The 17,689-nt window shown below is 37.6% G+C and overlaps 1 protein-coding gene across 5 annotated transcripts in view; it reads right to left on the bottom strand.

Moving 5' to 3' along the window:
- The window catches only part of CDH19 (cadherin 19), a 117,407-nt gene that overhangs the window by 38,458 nt on the left and 61,260 nt on the right, over positions 1-17,689 (bottom strand). For 4 of the 5 annotated variants that reach the window (XM_074576558.1, XM_074576559.1, XM_074576557.1 and 1 more), the window contains one exon: positions 2,096-2,322. In XM_074576558.1, coding sequence (XP_074432659.1) covers positions 2,096-2,293 — 198 coding nt within the window. In that variant the 5' untranslated portion in view covers positions 2,294-2,322. Of the gene's footprint in view, positions 1-2,095; positions 2,323-16,108; positions 16,194-17,689 lie in introns of those variants that run through there. The other variant, XM_074576560.1, reaches the window with a different exon arrangement.

The raw sequence follows: 17,689 nt of genomic DNA, 5'->3' as shown, positions 1-17,689 counted from the left end.
AGTTCCTGTTCTGAGTTCTATCAGAATACTTAAACCCTAAAATATACAGAGTTAACTCCCCTTGCCAGTAGAAGAGAGAGAATTTTCAAGGCTAGGGAGTTCAGAGCCATTTAAAATACGAACAACTGAAAGTCAAATGTTTTCAACATGAGTGGTTGTGTGCAAAACATGGGGCAAGTTCACCCCTTTATGAGTGGTCTGGTCGATCTCACCTTAACACCATCCAAATTTGGCATCTGGCTAAGGGGCACCACAGATTCTTTTTGATCCATAAATTATAGTTTCCTTGTCATGAACCCAAGGCCTTGTGAAAGGTGATGAATATCTAGATCTTTAACCTCAGATGAGGTTCAGATGTGATCACAGAGTGCATCAAATCCTTAGATACCAGAAGCATGCCTTGAACTGGCTGTTTAGACATAACTGGTGTCAAAACACTTCACTCAGAATCATTTATCCCTAAAATATTTTCATGAACTTGACCGTGTTAAATGAGAGGTCTCTTATAGAGGGCATTTACTGAGAAAGCATACCAAAGGTTCTCAGCTTACCTGTTTTATTAAGCTAGACACAAAAGAATAACCTGTTCTAAATGAGAACTGGGACAAAGAATTTATGTACTTGCCTTCATATATCAGCCATTGCAGTGCTGATAGACACATCTCTTTTTCTTACACATGATAATGGAAAAGGATTCATGAGTCTATGTTAAATAAAATTTGAAGATTGAGCTCTGAATCTGACTGAGAAAAGAAGTTGATATAGAATAGTGACTTAAAAACAAAGACTTTCTACCTCTGTATTTTCATTGATGCAGCTTTCTTCAGGGCCTTGTTTACTAAAAATTTGTGTGTTGATCATAGACTGTCACTTCATTTACTGAAATCAGAGCATATTCTACTCAATAAAAAGACACAAGTAGATATGTCTGATTGACAATGTTTAAACTGCAATAAATTAACCATAACCTTCAATAAAAATTCCCCATAATTTACGAGTGAGAAATAGAAAGGCAAGATTATGAAATTTTTCTGAAGCTTTATGAAAATACATGACATTTATGAAATTTCTTTTACAGGAAACTGTTTTCCAGCTATGGGAAAAGTAATAATAACTAAAAAATGAGTATGTCTACATTTGTTCTTTCAGAAGTGAGACATCACACTTCTATAGTAGTTACTTCGAAGGGGCTGTGAAAAAGTAATTAATGAATTTTGAGCACTTCACCCTTTGGGCCCAATTAAATTTTAGTGCCACTTAATTAGCAGTTGAACTTATTTTGGTTCATTCATCTAGAAAGTGCCTTAAAGAAAAGAAAACTAGATCTCAAGATTACAATTACTTCTAGCATACAAAAATAAATAATAATAATAAATAATAATAATAATAAACCATAATACTAATAATAAGCAGAGAGAGAAGAAATGGGCAGATAAAGTCTCATTAAGACAATTATCTTAAAGCACATTTTTAAAGGACGGCAAAAAATAATTGCTCGTTGTGCTAAACCTGCGTTAATCTAATGAACCATGCAGATTCCTGTAGTTTCTCAGTGGTAAAAGGATTTAGTATTAATCTGCTTCATTAAAAATTAATGAGGGGTAAATCAGCTGCTACTTAGTGTAATAGAAAATCATGCTAAATACTGTTTGTAAACTACACTGCACTCAGTATGGCTGCTTTGATGCAGTGCCAAAAATAGCACAAGCAAATTGCCAGATGTTGATAAATGAGTCCCTAACTTTCATTCAGAAGACAGGAAGAAACTTTTCAGCTTGATACCTTATTTTGCTGTGTATGGAACTAGTTTTAGTAACAGAAAGAATGTGGAGTTTCCTTGACAGCCAGCTTCGGTGAAGGAAGGTCCTTGGTGCTGCCATGACCTCCAGCTCTTGGAGTTCTCTGACCCTAAGTCAGGTCACAGGAAAGGACAGATGTTGTGCTGCCTTATTGCAGCTCCCCGAGCTCCTCTTTCTACATTTCATGATATTTCCAGCTCACTGGTGATGCTTGGTCTTCCCAGTCAAGGTAGTAAGCTTCTAATCAGCACATTAAATCAAACCTTGTATGGTCCTTTAGTCATTACTTATCATACCTGTCCAACATACACAGGCACCATTGAAGTCTGCTCCTCAGTTGCAAAAAGTGGCTCCCATACCCAGCTGCGTTTCACTCTTCGGACTGCTGTGAAAGACTGATCTGTGCTTTGAGCGCTGTGGTTCTGTGTGCTCAGAGAGCAAGGCCAAAGTTGAACCAGCATCAGCACGAGAGATAGCAATGTGGAGAAATTCATGCTGAACCCTTCTTTCAATCAGTTTTCATCTGTGGAAGAGAAGAAAAAAAACCACCAAACAACTGTGACAAAGCATCACTTTTGTCTTTCCACTTTTACATATGGATTTTGTGCTAATATAAGAGCTGATTTGCAGTGTTAAAACCCCCTCCCCTCCCTAAAAGTAAAGACCTGAAACAAAGTCTGTTTCTGATTAAAATAGAGATTCTCTTAGAGACTCTGGCATGAAAGTCAAGTGTTCAACTTTTCTTTACGAATATCCTACACAGGGACTTTCTATGCAAAAAAGGCAAATCATCCTTCAATTAATTCGTCTTCCAAATTAAGCTGGGTAATTGTATTGTGTAGCCTAGGAATAATTTGATTGGAATAATTGTATGTTTCTGCTTAGACAGAGCTCATTTTGAGATGCAGTCACAGAACTGCCTGAAGGGTGAACATCTAGCCTTGGTGCCCCTGAGGATTGATAGCTGAAATAGAATAGTGCAGATATTTTTTTAACTTCTTCTTTCCCTCTTCCCCAATTCTTTTAACCTCTTCTTTCCCTCTTTCCCAACTCAGCAAAATGCCTGCAAAAATGCCGAAGGTAGTAGGGTACCATGAAAAAGCAGAAAAAATGTGCATCTTTCTCCTTCCTGCACAATAGAAATTGTCTTAACTGATTTTACCACTTCTAACATTCTTGTCTTCAATGAAATAGACAAAGAGCAAATGCATCTTGAAAGCTGTAGGTTTCTTCAGCTAGTTTTATTGGCACAAAGTATTCATTCAGAAAATGCAAAAAAAGTTTGCAAAAACTATATGCTATTATTGCCATTCAGTGATTTTTAGTACAATAAATGAAACTGAATTTTAAATAAAGTGCAATGCTCAGTTAAGAATGGCCATCTTCTACAATGCAAAAGGGAAAATTTTGAAAATCCTTACCACACACATTTCAAGTTTTAAAACCTTACTTGGCGATAGCATTAGCCATTCTTTTTCAAGGCGTTAGCCTTGAAGAATAACATTTCCTTTGCAGGAGCAGTCTGGTTTATGAATTTACCACATGCCAGTCAGTTTGCACAGTACACTGGAAAAAATATTTGGCTGCATTTACTGTAGTCCTGAAAAATACATGAGCCTTTTACTTGCCCAGGATAAAATATTAATCTATGTATTTTAAGATCACAATTTAAATAATAATGTTATAAATAGCCATCCTTATGCAAAGGGAAATGCCTTAATTGCTTAAAATAACAGACAGGTCATATACACAACTATTTCTTTCCTTACAGCAATTTTACATGATGCTGAACATTATTCTGTTAAAATGTAATCTGCATATGTATATTTACTGAGTAAAAGGTAAAGGAGTTTTAATAGTAAGGCATATAGAATTATAGGTGTTAAAGTGCAGTTTACAGTTTCTTAACATTTTATGTTTTTCAACTGTAAAGCTGTAACAGTCCAAGATGAGACTGAAATGGAAGGAGTGTGACTTGGGCGCTCTCTCATTTAAGTTTTCTGTGGAAAACTGCTTATTTTCCTAAAGCTGCAAGAAGATAAGGCCAATAAAGCTCAACTTTGGTCTCAAATAAAGCATGAGTGAGGCTTAGAAGGCATAAAGGCCTTGGAGAGTCTCTCTGTCCAACGTGTGTATTTAACGCTAAGCAGTAATTTGCACAGAAACTAAACTTGAAAATGAACATTTGTTTTATTTCAGTACATAGCAAAGAACAGACACTCAAACAATGAAAGCTGAATAGCCAGAGACCTTTCTGAGGAATCATAAAGAAAATTATTTCAATCACTATTTAAATGAGGAGACAGGTGTTCAGTCTGGGCCATAGCAAATGCTTCTGGCTACCCATTAGCTGGTGCTTTGGCTGCTTGGTCTGACAATGCCCACCTTGTTCAACAGAGTATTTCAGGCTGGTGGGGCAGTATTTCATGCAGAGTGAATGCCAAACAAACACTCATTATCAAACTCATCTGACAGACACCGTGTATACACGTTAACATAGTGAGGGTACAAAATATGGCTACGCTGGTCTACTGTTGGCCAGCTTTTAGCAATGCACACAGCAGTTAGCCATCACAATGAACAGATTAAAGAGCATAATTAATATTTTGGTCCGTTTCAGTGTCTCCTCTTTACTAATTTATGTTAATAACCTATGATACATGGATTCAAGCACCACATCTTGGAAAAATTGGTGGGGGAAAAGCATTTCTAGATTTTGACATGTTTCACACTGTTACATGTATAAAAAGACTTTAATTTGAAAATACAGAAGGTAGGCAAATTATTTTAAAAAACCTATAAAGCTATGTAATGGAATTGAGAGTTATATGTATTTCTGATTTTCTTGTCTCTGCTATATCAGACATACTCAATTTGCCTTGACTTTCAGGACCTTTCAAAGCATATTTGCTTCCAATGTCTTCCTACTCATTTGGCATTGAGACACTGCCTCCAGCCTCTGGCCAGCACATGTTGCCATTCTTTATAAATCCAATAGTTCCCTTGTGAAGCAATCTCCTTCTTTCTGTTCCACAGACTGTAATTCACTCTCAGAAGCAGCTCTTGTAAAATATCCAGAAATATCGTATTCCCTCCTTTATTTCTAGTCTTTCCTTAAAAAATCTAAATTTCAGTGTTACCTACTTGAAGGGAAAAAGTGTTCACAGTGTTTAAGGTGATTCTTTGCTGAGACTGATGCCTATCACAGTAACTAGTATTGTCTCATTATTCCCTTGTACTCCTCTGTCTTTCCCTATCCATCAGTTGTCTCTTGTTTTACAGTTAATTTGTAAGGTCTTTGTAAATGGAATGACCTTGTACTCTGTGCTATAATTATAATTATAATATGTTGCAGAAAGGAGGATTAGTAAAAGCACAGAGCTTTTAGGTGCTATAGTAATATGCACAAATAGATAATTTTTTAATAGAATAATCTCTTATTGAAAAAAAAAAAGGCAAATATATTTTCAGAGATGAGCAAATGAGCTATCACTAATAATTTCCCAAGGGAACGAGAGAAATGGGTACCATAGTTCTGCTCCTGTCCTATTCTTCAGAAAGTACATCTCCACTCTCACGTGCATTGGATTGCAATAATAAAGACTGATACTTAGAACAGAGTAAAGAGAATATCAATTGCAGTTGTAATAAACAGCCTACAGCTTTTAAAGCCATATCTTCCTTTTATACACAATGAAAATCACAAATTTCCTATAGATTAGCAACAGATTTACCTTCTTGGCACAAAGTTGCAGAGTCCTTTGTTAGGTTTGTTGTAGAACCATCACCAAGTGACATCCTGTCACCATTTGAAACTGGATATTAGTACTAGGTGTGCTGGCAGCCTGCCTTCGTTCTGAATTCCCTTTGTTTTAATACTAATTTATTTTAAGTTATGGTCATGTCTTTACATTACAAAATAATACCTGCTACTTCCTAGCATTGCATGAATAACCACAGTAAGAAAAAGAGTTCTAAAAAATACAGCCACTAGGATATAGTGAAATTAAATATTTGTTGGTGGAAAAAATAAAAGACTAAGGGCAGACAAAACATCAGTCTTCTAAAGTATTAAAAACCTCCAAAACAACTGATTACAGTGAAGGTAAGGATAAATTTTGTTCCAGTTCTGTTAGCTGAAGAATAAGGAAAAAACAGCTTAATTTTGTAACAAAATCCCCATAACTTGATGTAAGTAAAGCCTTTTAATTAGGAGGTTACAAAACACTGAAACATGGTAACAAGGGGTATGGTAGATACTCCTCAACTAGAAACCATTAGAACCATCTCATAGATGACCTCGGTGTTACTTTACAGCAGGATTTTTGGAACAGTGACTCCTGAGATAAACAAATCTTTCTGTCCTTGAAAGGTTCTCCTTGAGGAGAAGCAAAAATGACAGACTGAAAGACTGGCATTCCAATTTAGTGGATTATGATGGTGTCTTTGCTTGTTTTAATAACATCAAGCAAATAACAACAACAACAAAGTGGAAAACTTCATGTAAGCCAATCTAATTAATTAATATGCAGCTTCTGAGATACATTTCTTATCGCAGGCAGAGGACTAACATGATGTTGTTTCAGTTGCAAGTTCTCTTTTGTGCATCAGTGTTATTATGATTATAGTGAAATTAGTCTCCCTTGTATGTTGCTATCTTTAATTTTCACTTAATAGGATAAAGTAGAAAGGGTATTTGTAACTAACACCTATGGATTAGCATGTTAGAAAAAGCTTGAATGGATAGAAACCTACTTAGTTTCAACTATACATTTGTTCATTTGTACTATGTCTACTGGCTTTTTGTCCTAGTTGCATTTTATATGGCTGATTACTGATAATCCTAGTGTACTATAGTGCAGCTGCTCTATTTTCCTTCTATAAAAGGCTGTATATGGACTCATTTTCATTGACCAGTTTAGATTTCACACAATATGGTAGACACCTAGGCTATATTACTGCTAGAATTCCCAAAGAATTAATCATATATATACCAACTAGTTTAATTAATGCAGATGTTTCGTGGCCTTTTTTTTTTCCAATCTGTGTAGAACAATGATAAAATCTTCCAGACTGTGGAAAGTAGTGGACTTAATCCTATTCTTGCCGCTTCTTACCGTTGATAAATTTCACATAGAGGCAGATAACACTTTCTACAGGTTTGATGTGTTAGAAACTCTTCATTACCATCTTCATTGATTTTTAGCTGTGATTTGATCTTTTGTAATCAGTACAAAGATTTTTTTATATAAATTTTCCATTCTTCATGTAATGTAAGGATTTTATTTGGAGATGCTAGAAAAAGACATATTAAACCACTAAGGAATAAATATGGCTTATTTATCTCCAATGATACTGGATTCAGTCTCCAGTTCCGTTGATAACTACCACCACAGATTGACACAGAAGTCATTATTGTGACAGTAATGTTTAACTGAGTTGATAAAAAGCAACACTGGGAAGAAAGGACTAAAATTAGCAAGAATTTATTTTGCTATTTGAACTTCATTTTTTAATGAATTTCACAGTTTTCGTATGCCACATATAGATATTATGTGGTTGATTGGTTGATTGGCTGATTTTTGTAAATGGGTAAATTTGATAACAGTCCTGCTAAATCTCAGGTCACCTTTTCTATAATGCCTCTCAGCTTATGTTTATCTGCCTACTTTCTTTTCTTTATGATTAGCTTAACATTTAATTTTGATTTTTTTTCTTTTTATTTTTTTTAGTTTTAGCTATTATTTGTATTGAATCTAAATATTTAATGTAGCCTTTTTTGACTTTCTGGTCTTTCACACACTTTTTTTGTTGTTTTGGGTTTTTTTTAATAAATTTGCACTTCTATGTCTAACAAGTATACTGAATTTAATTTTACTCCGGTTATCAGAAGTAACATCTAAAATGCAACGTCTTCAGTTAACATAGTACAGCTATATGTGTCTCCACTAGTCACCCACCACTTCACTTACATGGAGAGCAATTACTAAGATGTTATGAATGTGACATAAATTTAACTTTATTTTAATTGGTACATTATTTTCTTCATTTTGTAAATATGCTATTGTACTATTAGGGAAGGTCTTCAAAGTATTATATAGAACTGCCAGAGTAATTATCTGTCAGTTATACATGGGCAAAATAGCTTTAGAGAAATAAATTTGTTAGTTGATTAGCACCCTTAGGTTTGTGGATTTTAATCAGTGCACAGCTGACAGACAAGAAATTCTGTCATTCCTATTGTTTTATAATGGTTTACTGATTGTCCTTCCAGGTAGTATATTAATACATATTATCTGACCCCAGTATTTCACTGGAATATCTGTGACACTCTAGAAAAAGTCCAGATGCCATTTCAGGTGACAAAACCCTGAGTCTTCAAAGTATGAAAAGCAGCAGCCAGAATTCTGTCCATACTCTAGTATGGATTCAAAATGTCTTTTACTGTATCATATTGTGATATTTATTTCTTCAAATGCTATGTCTCCCATTATAAACCTATAGGAACTGTAGGGAAAAGTAGGACATTTGTCTTAAATAAGGGGAAAGGGGTCAAAGTGAAGGATGAGATTTCTAGCAGTGACTGAAGAAAACAAGTGGTAGAGCTGTTCCCTGTTCAGCCCACAAGCCAAAGAAGATGATAGTATAGAGGATGGGGTGACATATTCTATGGTTTACAACCTCACACCACTGTATCTTTGGTCATTCTCATTCCCTTTGTGGAGTTATATTAATCACAAAAAGACATGAGTAAACCAACACGGCTTTTCTGAATTAAACCCAGTGACTACTGGTGCTAGGCTCTTTAGTTTGAACTTTGTCCTATAGAAATGTCTGCATGATACCTATTTCCTAATGAATGTGAGCATACAAGATGACATAGGCAATCTCTTGCCTTTTTCAACCCTGTTCCAACCGTATTTTTAGAACTGAGCAATTGGTTGCTGATCTGCAATTTGCTGGAGATATATGTAGCTGGGACCAGCCCAGTATTTCTGAGCCTGGATCAGCATTCCTATGTTTGACTTCCCTTAGGTGACGGCTGCCACTGCTGTGACTCTGTGGGCAAAGACTGTCATGACTTTGGAAACTTGAAATCATTATTTCACTCACTGTTACCAATCGTATTACACAGAGCTGGAAGTGCATCCTCAAACACTTCAGTCATGCCTAAGGCAGAAGGAGACCCATGTCTTCTTCTTGCAATTCCTTTGAGCTCCTTTAGAAACAGCCTGGTAAAGATGACCCAGCCCACAAAGAAAGAGTGACCCACACCATTTCCATCAACAGAATAGAGTGTGTGGGGAAGGGTACATTTCTGGTGGGCAGGAGTCTGCCAGACTGCTTTTGTTCTGCACCAGTGACCTTTGGGAGTGCTGGTTAAGGTAAACACTGCATATGGGTGGAGCCAAAAGCAATCCAATATCCCTTTAAACTTTCCCTGTGAGAGCTTGTGGTACTGTGTTTCAGCTGAAACCGAGATAATATTAAAATTAAATCTGAAACATCAGAAAGTGATCAAGATAAATTAAAGGTTTCTTTTGGAGTCTACTGAAATCACCCAAAAAGACCAGAAGGTGTCACCAAGAATGTCATGCTGACACACACACAGAGCTACAGCAGATTCCTCAGAGGTAATTAAACCTTTAGGATTTCTCCCAGGTTGGTGTGGCATCTTCTCTTCCTTTGGAAGCATAGCTTTTCCACATATTATTAACTGAAGAATAGAAGTTACTTCATGAGTAGTTTCATAGACAAGAGATGCAGATATTCCTACTTCACTTTCTTGTAAGGAAGAAAAAGAAAGGAATGTCCGTCTTTTGTCTGAACACTGGTAAATTAATGATTATACTTAGTTCTTTTTCACAGACTATTCTGCCACACAACTACATTCTACTTCAGTCCAGATGCTTCTTAGCTAAAGAAAAACTGAAATGCTTACATTAGGACTTAACTTCATGAAAAATTATGTTCATTTTCTGCAGTCATTCAATAGCTTCAGCAATTTTATTTTGATGAAAAAATCAATTTAGTAAACAGATGCCGAGATGCTAAAAGATTCAGTTATGCCAGTAGTTGTGGTACACTGCACTATCTACACTAAAAATACGAAAATGTTTAGTTTTAATTGTAGCTTTCCTTAACTATGACTATTATTTATTTTTAAGATAGTTTGCACTATAGAAAATTATGACTAAATCCATGTCTTTTTGCATAAATATTTTGCTGATTAAAAAGACTAACACATGTACACAGTAAAACCAGAAATTCTTGCCTTCTGGCATTTGCTTTTTATTGTAGAGAAGTAGCAAATCCAATTACAAGATGTTTGATTCACTGGGCAAATCCTACTGGAACATTTTCGGCTCTGCAGGATACCACTCAGTACTGAAGAACCACTTGTCAGCATAACGATGTAAAGGACCACATTCTGTGATTCACACTTGAATCTGTTTGCCAAATGATTTTCGGGAAGGCACTCATGAAATGCTCCAAAACTCTCTTTAGGATTCAAGTTCCTTTTTTTTGCATTCATTCATAATTATCCTTTGCATACATTAAAACTAATAGCGCAATGAATTCACCTTTCCCATGGTTTTTGAGGAGATTTAATTCCTCCAAATATGAAATGCCCAAGGAAAAAAAGAAACTTCAACATTTCAGTTAAGTAGATGTTTTTTGCTATGATTTGACTTATGTTAAACCAGTGGTTTTGGCTTTAGAGTCAATTTTCCACATAAAATGAGGTAAATCAGAAACACCCTTAAATGAAGTCATCCAGTCTATGTCAACGGGAAACTGGACTGAAATCAAATTCAAATGTTTATACTTGTGTAAGCTTACCAGGACTCATTTGTAAAGTAAATAAGTAATCATAAAAACAGTCCCTTACAAGCAGTTAAAGAAACCATACCTTCACATAAAAAAAAAGGTAAGGAAAGAAAAAAAAGATTTTTTTAATTTTCTTTAACTCACTTTGTTCTCTGTTTACTAGTAAAACACATTAAGGTAAATACAACATGGAACAATTACTTTTAACGGTATTAAGAGTTTTCATTATAAGCTAGACAATTTGCTCTGACATATAATATAGTTGAAAGATACAATTTAAATTCTTGAACAGAAAATGTCTCTTTCACACATACATACATACATGCACTCGGTGCACCACCACAGTAGAAGTCAGTTGGAAAAAGGCTGAAAGAATGTGCCTCCCTTAGAAAAGGCTGAGATAACATCAGACAGGAAAGGGTAGAATTTGCCTGCTTTTTGATAGAGACAACAAACTGAAGAGTATTTCTAGCTTTCAGAATAGTGAGAAGTGGAGACGGAAAAGACTTAATTGACAAAATTGCTAAAAATATAATATTTTTTTTTGCCTTTTTATTCCCTTAGTCTAGTTGTCAGCTCATGAATCTTCCATTATCCCTTGAATGGAGTAACTTCAGATTCAGTTCTGCTGAGGTTTGTCTCTCCCTTATTCCTTTTTTAATACCTCACTGTTCTGCTCTGCTACCAGGAATATGCGAATATGCCTTATCCTCTTTCTTCAATCATTTTATCAATTACATATAAGGCTAATATCCTTTTTTGCATCTCATACACCAAAGATATATTAATCCAATGTAGTTCTTATTTGATTCCATTAAGCACTTTCCAGGCACTGAGCTATTCAGAACAGGATAGGAACAGAGCATTAGGTCATCCAGGCCAAATAAAGGGTGTCGTATAATCAATTTCATGACAAAGATTTTAAAAAAAAGGATTTGCTTTCTTTTCTGTTCTGTTTATGCAGGTGTAGAATGAAATATTCTAGGTATAGTCCAACAAACCTCATTGGATTTGCAAATTGTGTGCATTTTTAATTTATTTTTTTTTAATGGAATCACATTTTATGAGAGTCTTAAAAAATATCCTAAAAATAGAATGCCTTTTCTAGCTATTGGTATTGCATCCTCTAGAAATTCATGACTTTAAAGCTATTTTTAAAGGCTATGAGTTCCTTTAGACCTCTCTGATATTCCTATATTCTAACATAACATGAGAGAATAGTTTCAGGTTAAAAAAAAATAAAAATATCTAGGTTGCATAGTATTCAGTACCTAGGTCTTGACACTCTTTTTTTTTTCCTATGATATCTCAGAGTATAAATTTTGTCCATTATTTTCATGCTTATCCTTAAAATAAAATTCCATTTTCTTCTGTCATCTTTCTACTTGGTACATACAACATATCTCTTCCTACAAAATGAGGGGAGAAAATACTGTTTGTTATCTTTCAAATTCCATTATACTTCCATTATCTTTCAATATAGTCCTTACCTCAAATCAAATTAAGATATCTTGGGACATTCTTATTAATTATAAATTCCCTTTCGACTAAAACTCCATTAATCAGAAAGTCAGGAACACCACTAGAATTTGTGTTGAAACTTGCCTTTCTAAAAGTCATGGTTCAGCTCGTACTATGTTGTTGGGAGGTTTTTGTAATATAATATATCTATGTACGAAATAGCCTTTGAAAATTTCCTAGTTATTATTTGGTGCCTTGAACACTCACACATACTTCTGGTAAAATACTGCCTTTTTAACACACTTTTGTCTCGGGTCCTTAAAATTTGGTCAGTCTTCAAGTGTATTATATTATTTTTGAGGGGAAAAGAAACAAACAAAAAAAAAAAAGAAGCAGTAAGAGCTTTGGAAAATTGGATTAAGAATTCAATATGGCTGAAGAATTCAAAGTAACCCCCAAAATTCAGCTGATGTTATTTCAGCTAATTGTTGATGTTAGTTGATAAGATTACTTATCTTCTGGACTAGTACTTTTGATAGAAGAAAGCCAGACACCCAGTTCTCTTAACAAAGGATAGCAAAATATTTTGTTATTTCTCCATACTTTCTGTTCTGTTTTTTATAACTTTTCATTCATTTCTCTCCTTTTGCAACCAATTTTTACTTTACTACAGTATGATTCTTACCCTACATTGAATTCTCCTTTCTCACTGAGAAGCTGAGGCACTGAGGATCCCTCCCCACTTTTTTCCCCATTACGGAATCACGGAATCACGGAATCTTCAGAGTTGGAAGGGACCTCTAGAGATCATCTAGTCCAACTCCCCTGCCAGAGCAGGATTACCTAAAGCACATCCCTCAGAGCTGCATCCAGGCGGGTCTTGAAAATCTCCAGAGAAGGGGACTCCACAACCTCCCTGGGCAGCCTGTTCCAGTGCTCTGTCACCCTCACTGTAAAGAAGTTTTTCCGTGTATTTGAACGGAACTTCCTATGTTCTAGCTTGTGCCCATTGCCCCTTGTCCTGTCACTGGGAACCATTGAAAAGAGCCTGGCTCCGTCCTCCTTAAACCCACCCTTTAGATACTTATAAACATTAATCAGGTCCCCCCCTCAACCTTCTCTTCTCCAGGCTAAAGAGTCCCAGCTCTTTCAGCCTTTCCTCATAAGGGAGGTGCTCCAGTCCCATAATCATCTTGGTTGCCCTTCGCTGGACTCGCTTCCAGTAGTTCCCTGTCCCTCTTGAACTGGGGAGCCCAAAACTGGACACTACTCCAGTTGTGGCCTCACCAGTGCAGAGTAGAGGGGGAGAATGACCTCCCTCGACCTACTGGCCACAGTCTTTCCTATGCAGCCCAGGATGCCATTGGCCTTCTTGGCGACAAAGGCACATTGTTGGCTCATGGATAATTTGCTGTCTACTAGGACCCCCAGGTCCTTCTCCTCAGAACTGCTTCCCAGCATGTCCGCCCCTAACATATACTGGTGCTTGGCATTCTTCCTTCCCAGGTGCAGGACCCTACACTTGCTTTTGTTGAACCTCATTAGGTTCTTCTCTGCCCAGCTCTCCAGCCTGTCCAGGTCACACTGGATGGCAGCACAGCCCTCTGGAGTGTCGGCCGCCCCTCCCAGCTTGGTATCATCAGCAAACTTGCTGAGGATACACTCTGTCCCCTCGTCTAGCTCATTAATGAATATATTGAACAAAATTGGACCAAGTATTGACCCCTGAGGGACACCACTGGTTACAGGCCTCCAACTGGACTCTGTGCCGCTGATCACAACCCTCTGAGTTCTGTCACTCAGCCAGCTCTTGATCCACCTCACTGTCACCTCATCTAGCCCATACTTCCTCAGCTTCCTAATGAGGATGTTATGGGAGACAGTGTCAAAAGCCTTGCTAAGGTCAAGGTAGATGACATCTACGGCTCTCCCCTTATCCAGCCAACCCGTTATAACATCATAGAAAGCTATCAGATTGGTCAGGCATGATTTGCCCTTGGTAAATCCATGCTGACCACTTCCAATAACTTCCTGTTCCTCTATGTGTTTGGAGACGACATCCAGAATGAGTCGCTCCATTACCTTCCCAGGGACAGAGGTGAGACTAACCGGCCTGTAGTTCCTTGGGTCCTCCTTCTTGCCTTTTTTGAAGATTGGAGTGATGTCAGCCTTCCTCCAGTTCTCAGGCACCTCTCCTGTTCCCCATGACCTTGCAAAGACAATGGAGAGCGGTCTAGCGATAACATCTGCCAGCTCTCTCAGCACTCGCGGGTGCATCCCGTCAGGGCCCATGGATTTATGAATGTCCAGCTTGGCCAAGTGGTCTCTGACCCGGTCCTCCTCAACTGAGGGAAAATCGTCCTCTCTCCCGACCTTCCCCCTTGCCTCCAGGGTATGGGATGTGTGAGGGACGGCTTTATCAGTGAAGACCGAAGAAAAGAAGGCATTCAGTAACTCTGCCTTCTCTGTGTCTTCCACCACTAGGGCACCCGTCTCATTCATCAGTGGACCTATATTTTCCCTAGTTTTCCTTTTTCTGTTGATATACTGGAAAAATCTCTTCTTGTTGTCTTTAACTGCAGTGGCCAAACTGAGTTCTGATTGAGCTTTGGCCCTTCTAATCTTCCCCCTGCATAGCTTTGTTATATCTTGATAATCCTCATAAGTTGCTAAGCCCCTTTTCCAGAGAATGTAAGCCTTCCTTTTTTTCCTGAGGTCCAGCCGAAGCTCTCTATTTAGCCAGGCTGGCCTTCTTCCCCGTCGGCTCATTTTTCGGGACATGGGGATGGCCTTCTCCTGTGCTTCTAAGAGCACCTGCTTGAAGTATCACCAGCCTTCCTGGGCACCTTTGCTCTTCAAAACTTCCTCCCAAGGGACACTCTCAACCATGCTCCTAAACAGGTTAAGGTCTGCCCTTCGGAAATCCAAGGTGGCAGTTCTGCTGGCTCCCCGCCTCGCTTCACCAAGAATTGAAAACTCTGTCATTTCATGGTCACTCTGCCCAAGACGACCTCCAACCTTTACATCCCCCACAAGACCTTCTCTGTTAACAAACAGTAGGTCCAGTAGGGCACTTCCCCTAGTTGGTTCCTTCACCAGCTGTGTTAGGAAGTTGTCTTCCACACACTCCAGGAACCTCCGGGACTGTTCCCTCTCTGCTGTGTAGTATTCCCAGCAGACATCTGGGAAGTTGAAATCCCCCACAAGAACAAGGGCAGATGATCGCGAGACCTCTGCCAGACGCTTATAGAATACTTCATCAGTTTCTACATCCTGATTAGGGGGTCTATAACAAACTTCATTTAAAACTTCATTCTTCATTTAAAAACTATTTCTCTGTTTGCACCTAAGATTGATGAACCACCTACTCACCCGTCGGTTCTGTTCCCACCACTGTAACTCATCTGCAATAACAGTTAGTTTATTGCATCCTTATCTAAGTTTTTTCTTTAATCTTTGTGTGTCATTATCCCCTCAATACCTGTGTGAGCCTCTGTTGCTTCTCTGTTCAATGCTATCCCTCAAACAGACCTCTCTGTACAGATTTCTTTTGATATTTTACTTCATAGAAACCTATTGTAAAAAATAAATTGTACTGTATTATATTGTTGAGCCAGAGTCCCTGTGAGTCATTCAGAGGGTAATTTTGCCTATTTCAAGAGCATTTATGTACTTTGTAGCCTTAGCTTTTGTATCTCAAACTGTGCAGGCATCCTCAGTACTTTATGTATTACTAGAGCATTAAAATGCACGATCAAACTCAACATTTTTAAATTTCATCACCCTCTTTTCTTTCACTCGAAGAAGCTTCTTAAGCTAAGAAAAAAGTGGAGGAAAGAGGCAGAAACAGGAGTAGTTCACACTAAAACTAAATCCTGGCTAGGGTGACTATACCAGGGTAGGAATCATGCCGAGTGGTAAGTGACAAGACGTGAGACTAGAAGAGCCTGGTGTTTAAAATCCAAAACTTGATTTTCACACAGTGTTTAGGAAAGAAGCTAGACATGGAGTCAGACCTGCATCGGAAACGAGCACCAAGTATGCTGGGCCAGGGGCCTTTCAGTCCAGGGAAGACATTCACATGACTTGCCTCCTATGCTGTGCACACTGCAGTAGAGCAGGGCTGTGGAGAGCAGCAGGCAGGTCCTTTGCATGTTTCAATTTTCTCCTCAGCTTTAAAAGTCAGTCTTAGCTAAAATTTACAGATATGTCCAGATTAGTTCAAATGGAGTTATTCAGAAATATTACTTCTGTTATGGTTTTGTGTCCTCTCAACTGAAATCTGTAGGAGTTGCAGAAATTCAGTGCAACTCCTTTCTACCATGTCTTGTAGAAAGCAGTAGAGCATTCTGTTAAGTATTCTCCCAGCTGTTTCAAAAGAATATTAAAAACACCAAAGGCTGGTGTTGGTGCTGTGGTATTAATGTGGTGCATTGCATAGTCAAAGTAGTTTCTCCAGAACAAAGGAGGTAAGAGAATGGATTAAGAAAATTATAGAAGTTATTGTTATCAGACCTTAATGATGAAGTGGCATAACATGCACTACCAAAAGAAGTTTTGTCATCAAGAAACAAAGAGAGGTTATGGAAGATAGAAGTAGTCTGAGAAGATTTCAGAGATCCGTGAAGAACTGTGTTGAAAAGCAGGAGACAGAAGTCTTGGAAGTTGAACTAGTGAAGAAACATGAGACCTTTGCAAATAGCAAATTTATCCAAAGATGATACATGTTTGACCTTGTGTGCTGTTTTGGCTGGGACAGAGTTAATTTTCTTCATAGTGGCTAGTACGGGGCTATGTTTTGGATCTGTGCTGGAAACAGTGCTGCTAATACAGGGATATTTTAGTTATTACTGAGCAGTTACTATGTGAGAGGCATGAGGGGAGTTTCCTCTAGGAGATAATATTTTAAGAAAAACCCAGGATAGGAGACGAGACCACTTCATGGAGATAGGCATATTTTTTGTGAAATTGATGCCTAAGACTTTGGGTACTTCTCTCAAACTTCATACCTTCACAGTGGCTAATGAAAATTTGTAGTGAAGAATTAGCACTTCAAAGTCCATTGAAATGAGTGGATACTTTTCAAGCCACTTCTTGGCCTTGGACCTGGGCATCAATAGGCCTCCTTTGTAGGCATTTCCTTTCCCTCATCAGGCGCGAGAGCATTCTCAGGTTCCTATGCGGCCGAGTGGATAACTTCAATGCATATAAACATGTGAATATGCATGAGCTCCCAAAGATACCATAATTCACTAAATCAAATTGTTTAAATTTGTCCCCAAAATAAGTTCTTACAAAAGAAGTTGCTGAAATAGGTTTCTATGGATATCTCACTTCTTTAAAGCTGGTTTCATCCACATAATTCCCCTTCTTTCAGGAGTCTGTCAGAGTTTCTGACTGTTTAATTCATTGCAAGCCAGCTGAAACTGGGAAGTCCATAAAGTTGCCATAGTAACTGAATGGACAAAGACTTAATTCACTAGTTTATATAAGCCAGAACTCATATCCTGCAGATAGTAATGGTCTTAAATTATTTAGGTCTATAAAGTTCACTGTTAATGTATTATATATATATTTCATAAATAAGTGTCAGTTCC

Source organism: Larus michahellis, chromosome 2, assembly GCF_964199755.1.
Source record: "Larus michahellis chromosome 2, bLarMic1.1, whole genome shotgun sequence".
Taxonomy (NCBI): Eukaryota; Metazoa; Chordata; class Aves; order Charadriiformes; family Laridae; genus Larus; species Larus michahellis.
Note: the sequence above shows the minus strand (reverse complement) of the source record. Positions and strands in the feature narration are given on the sequence as shown.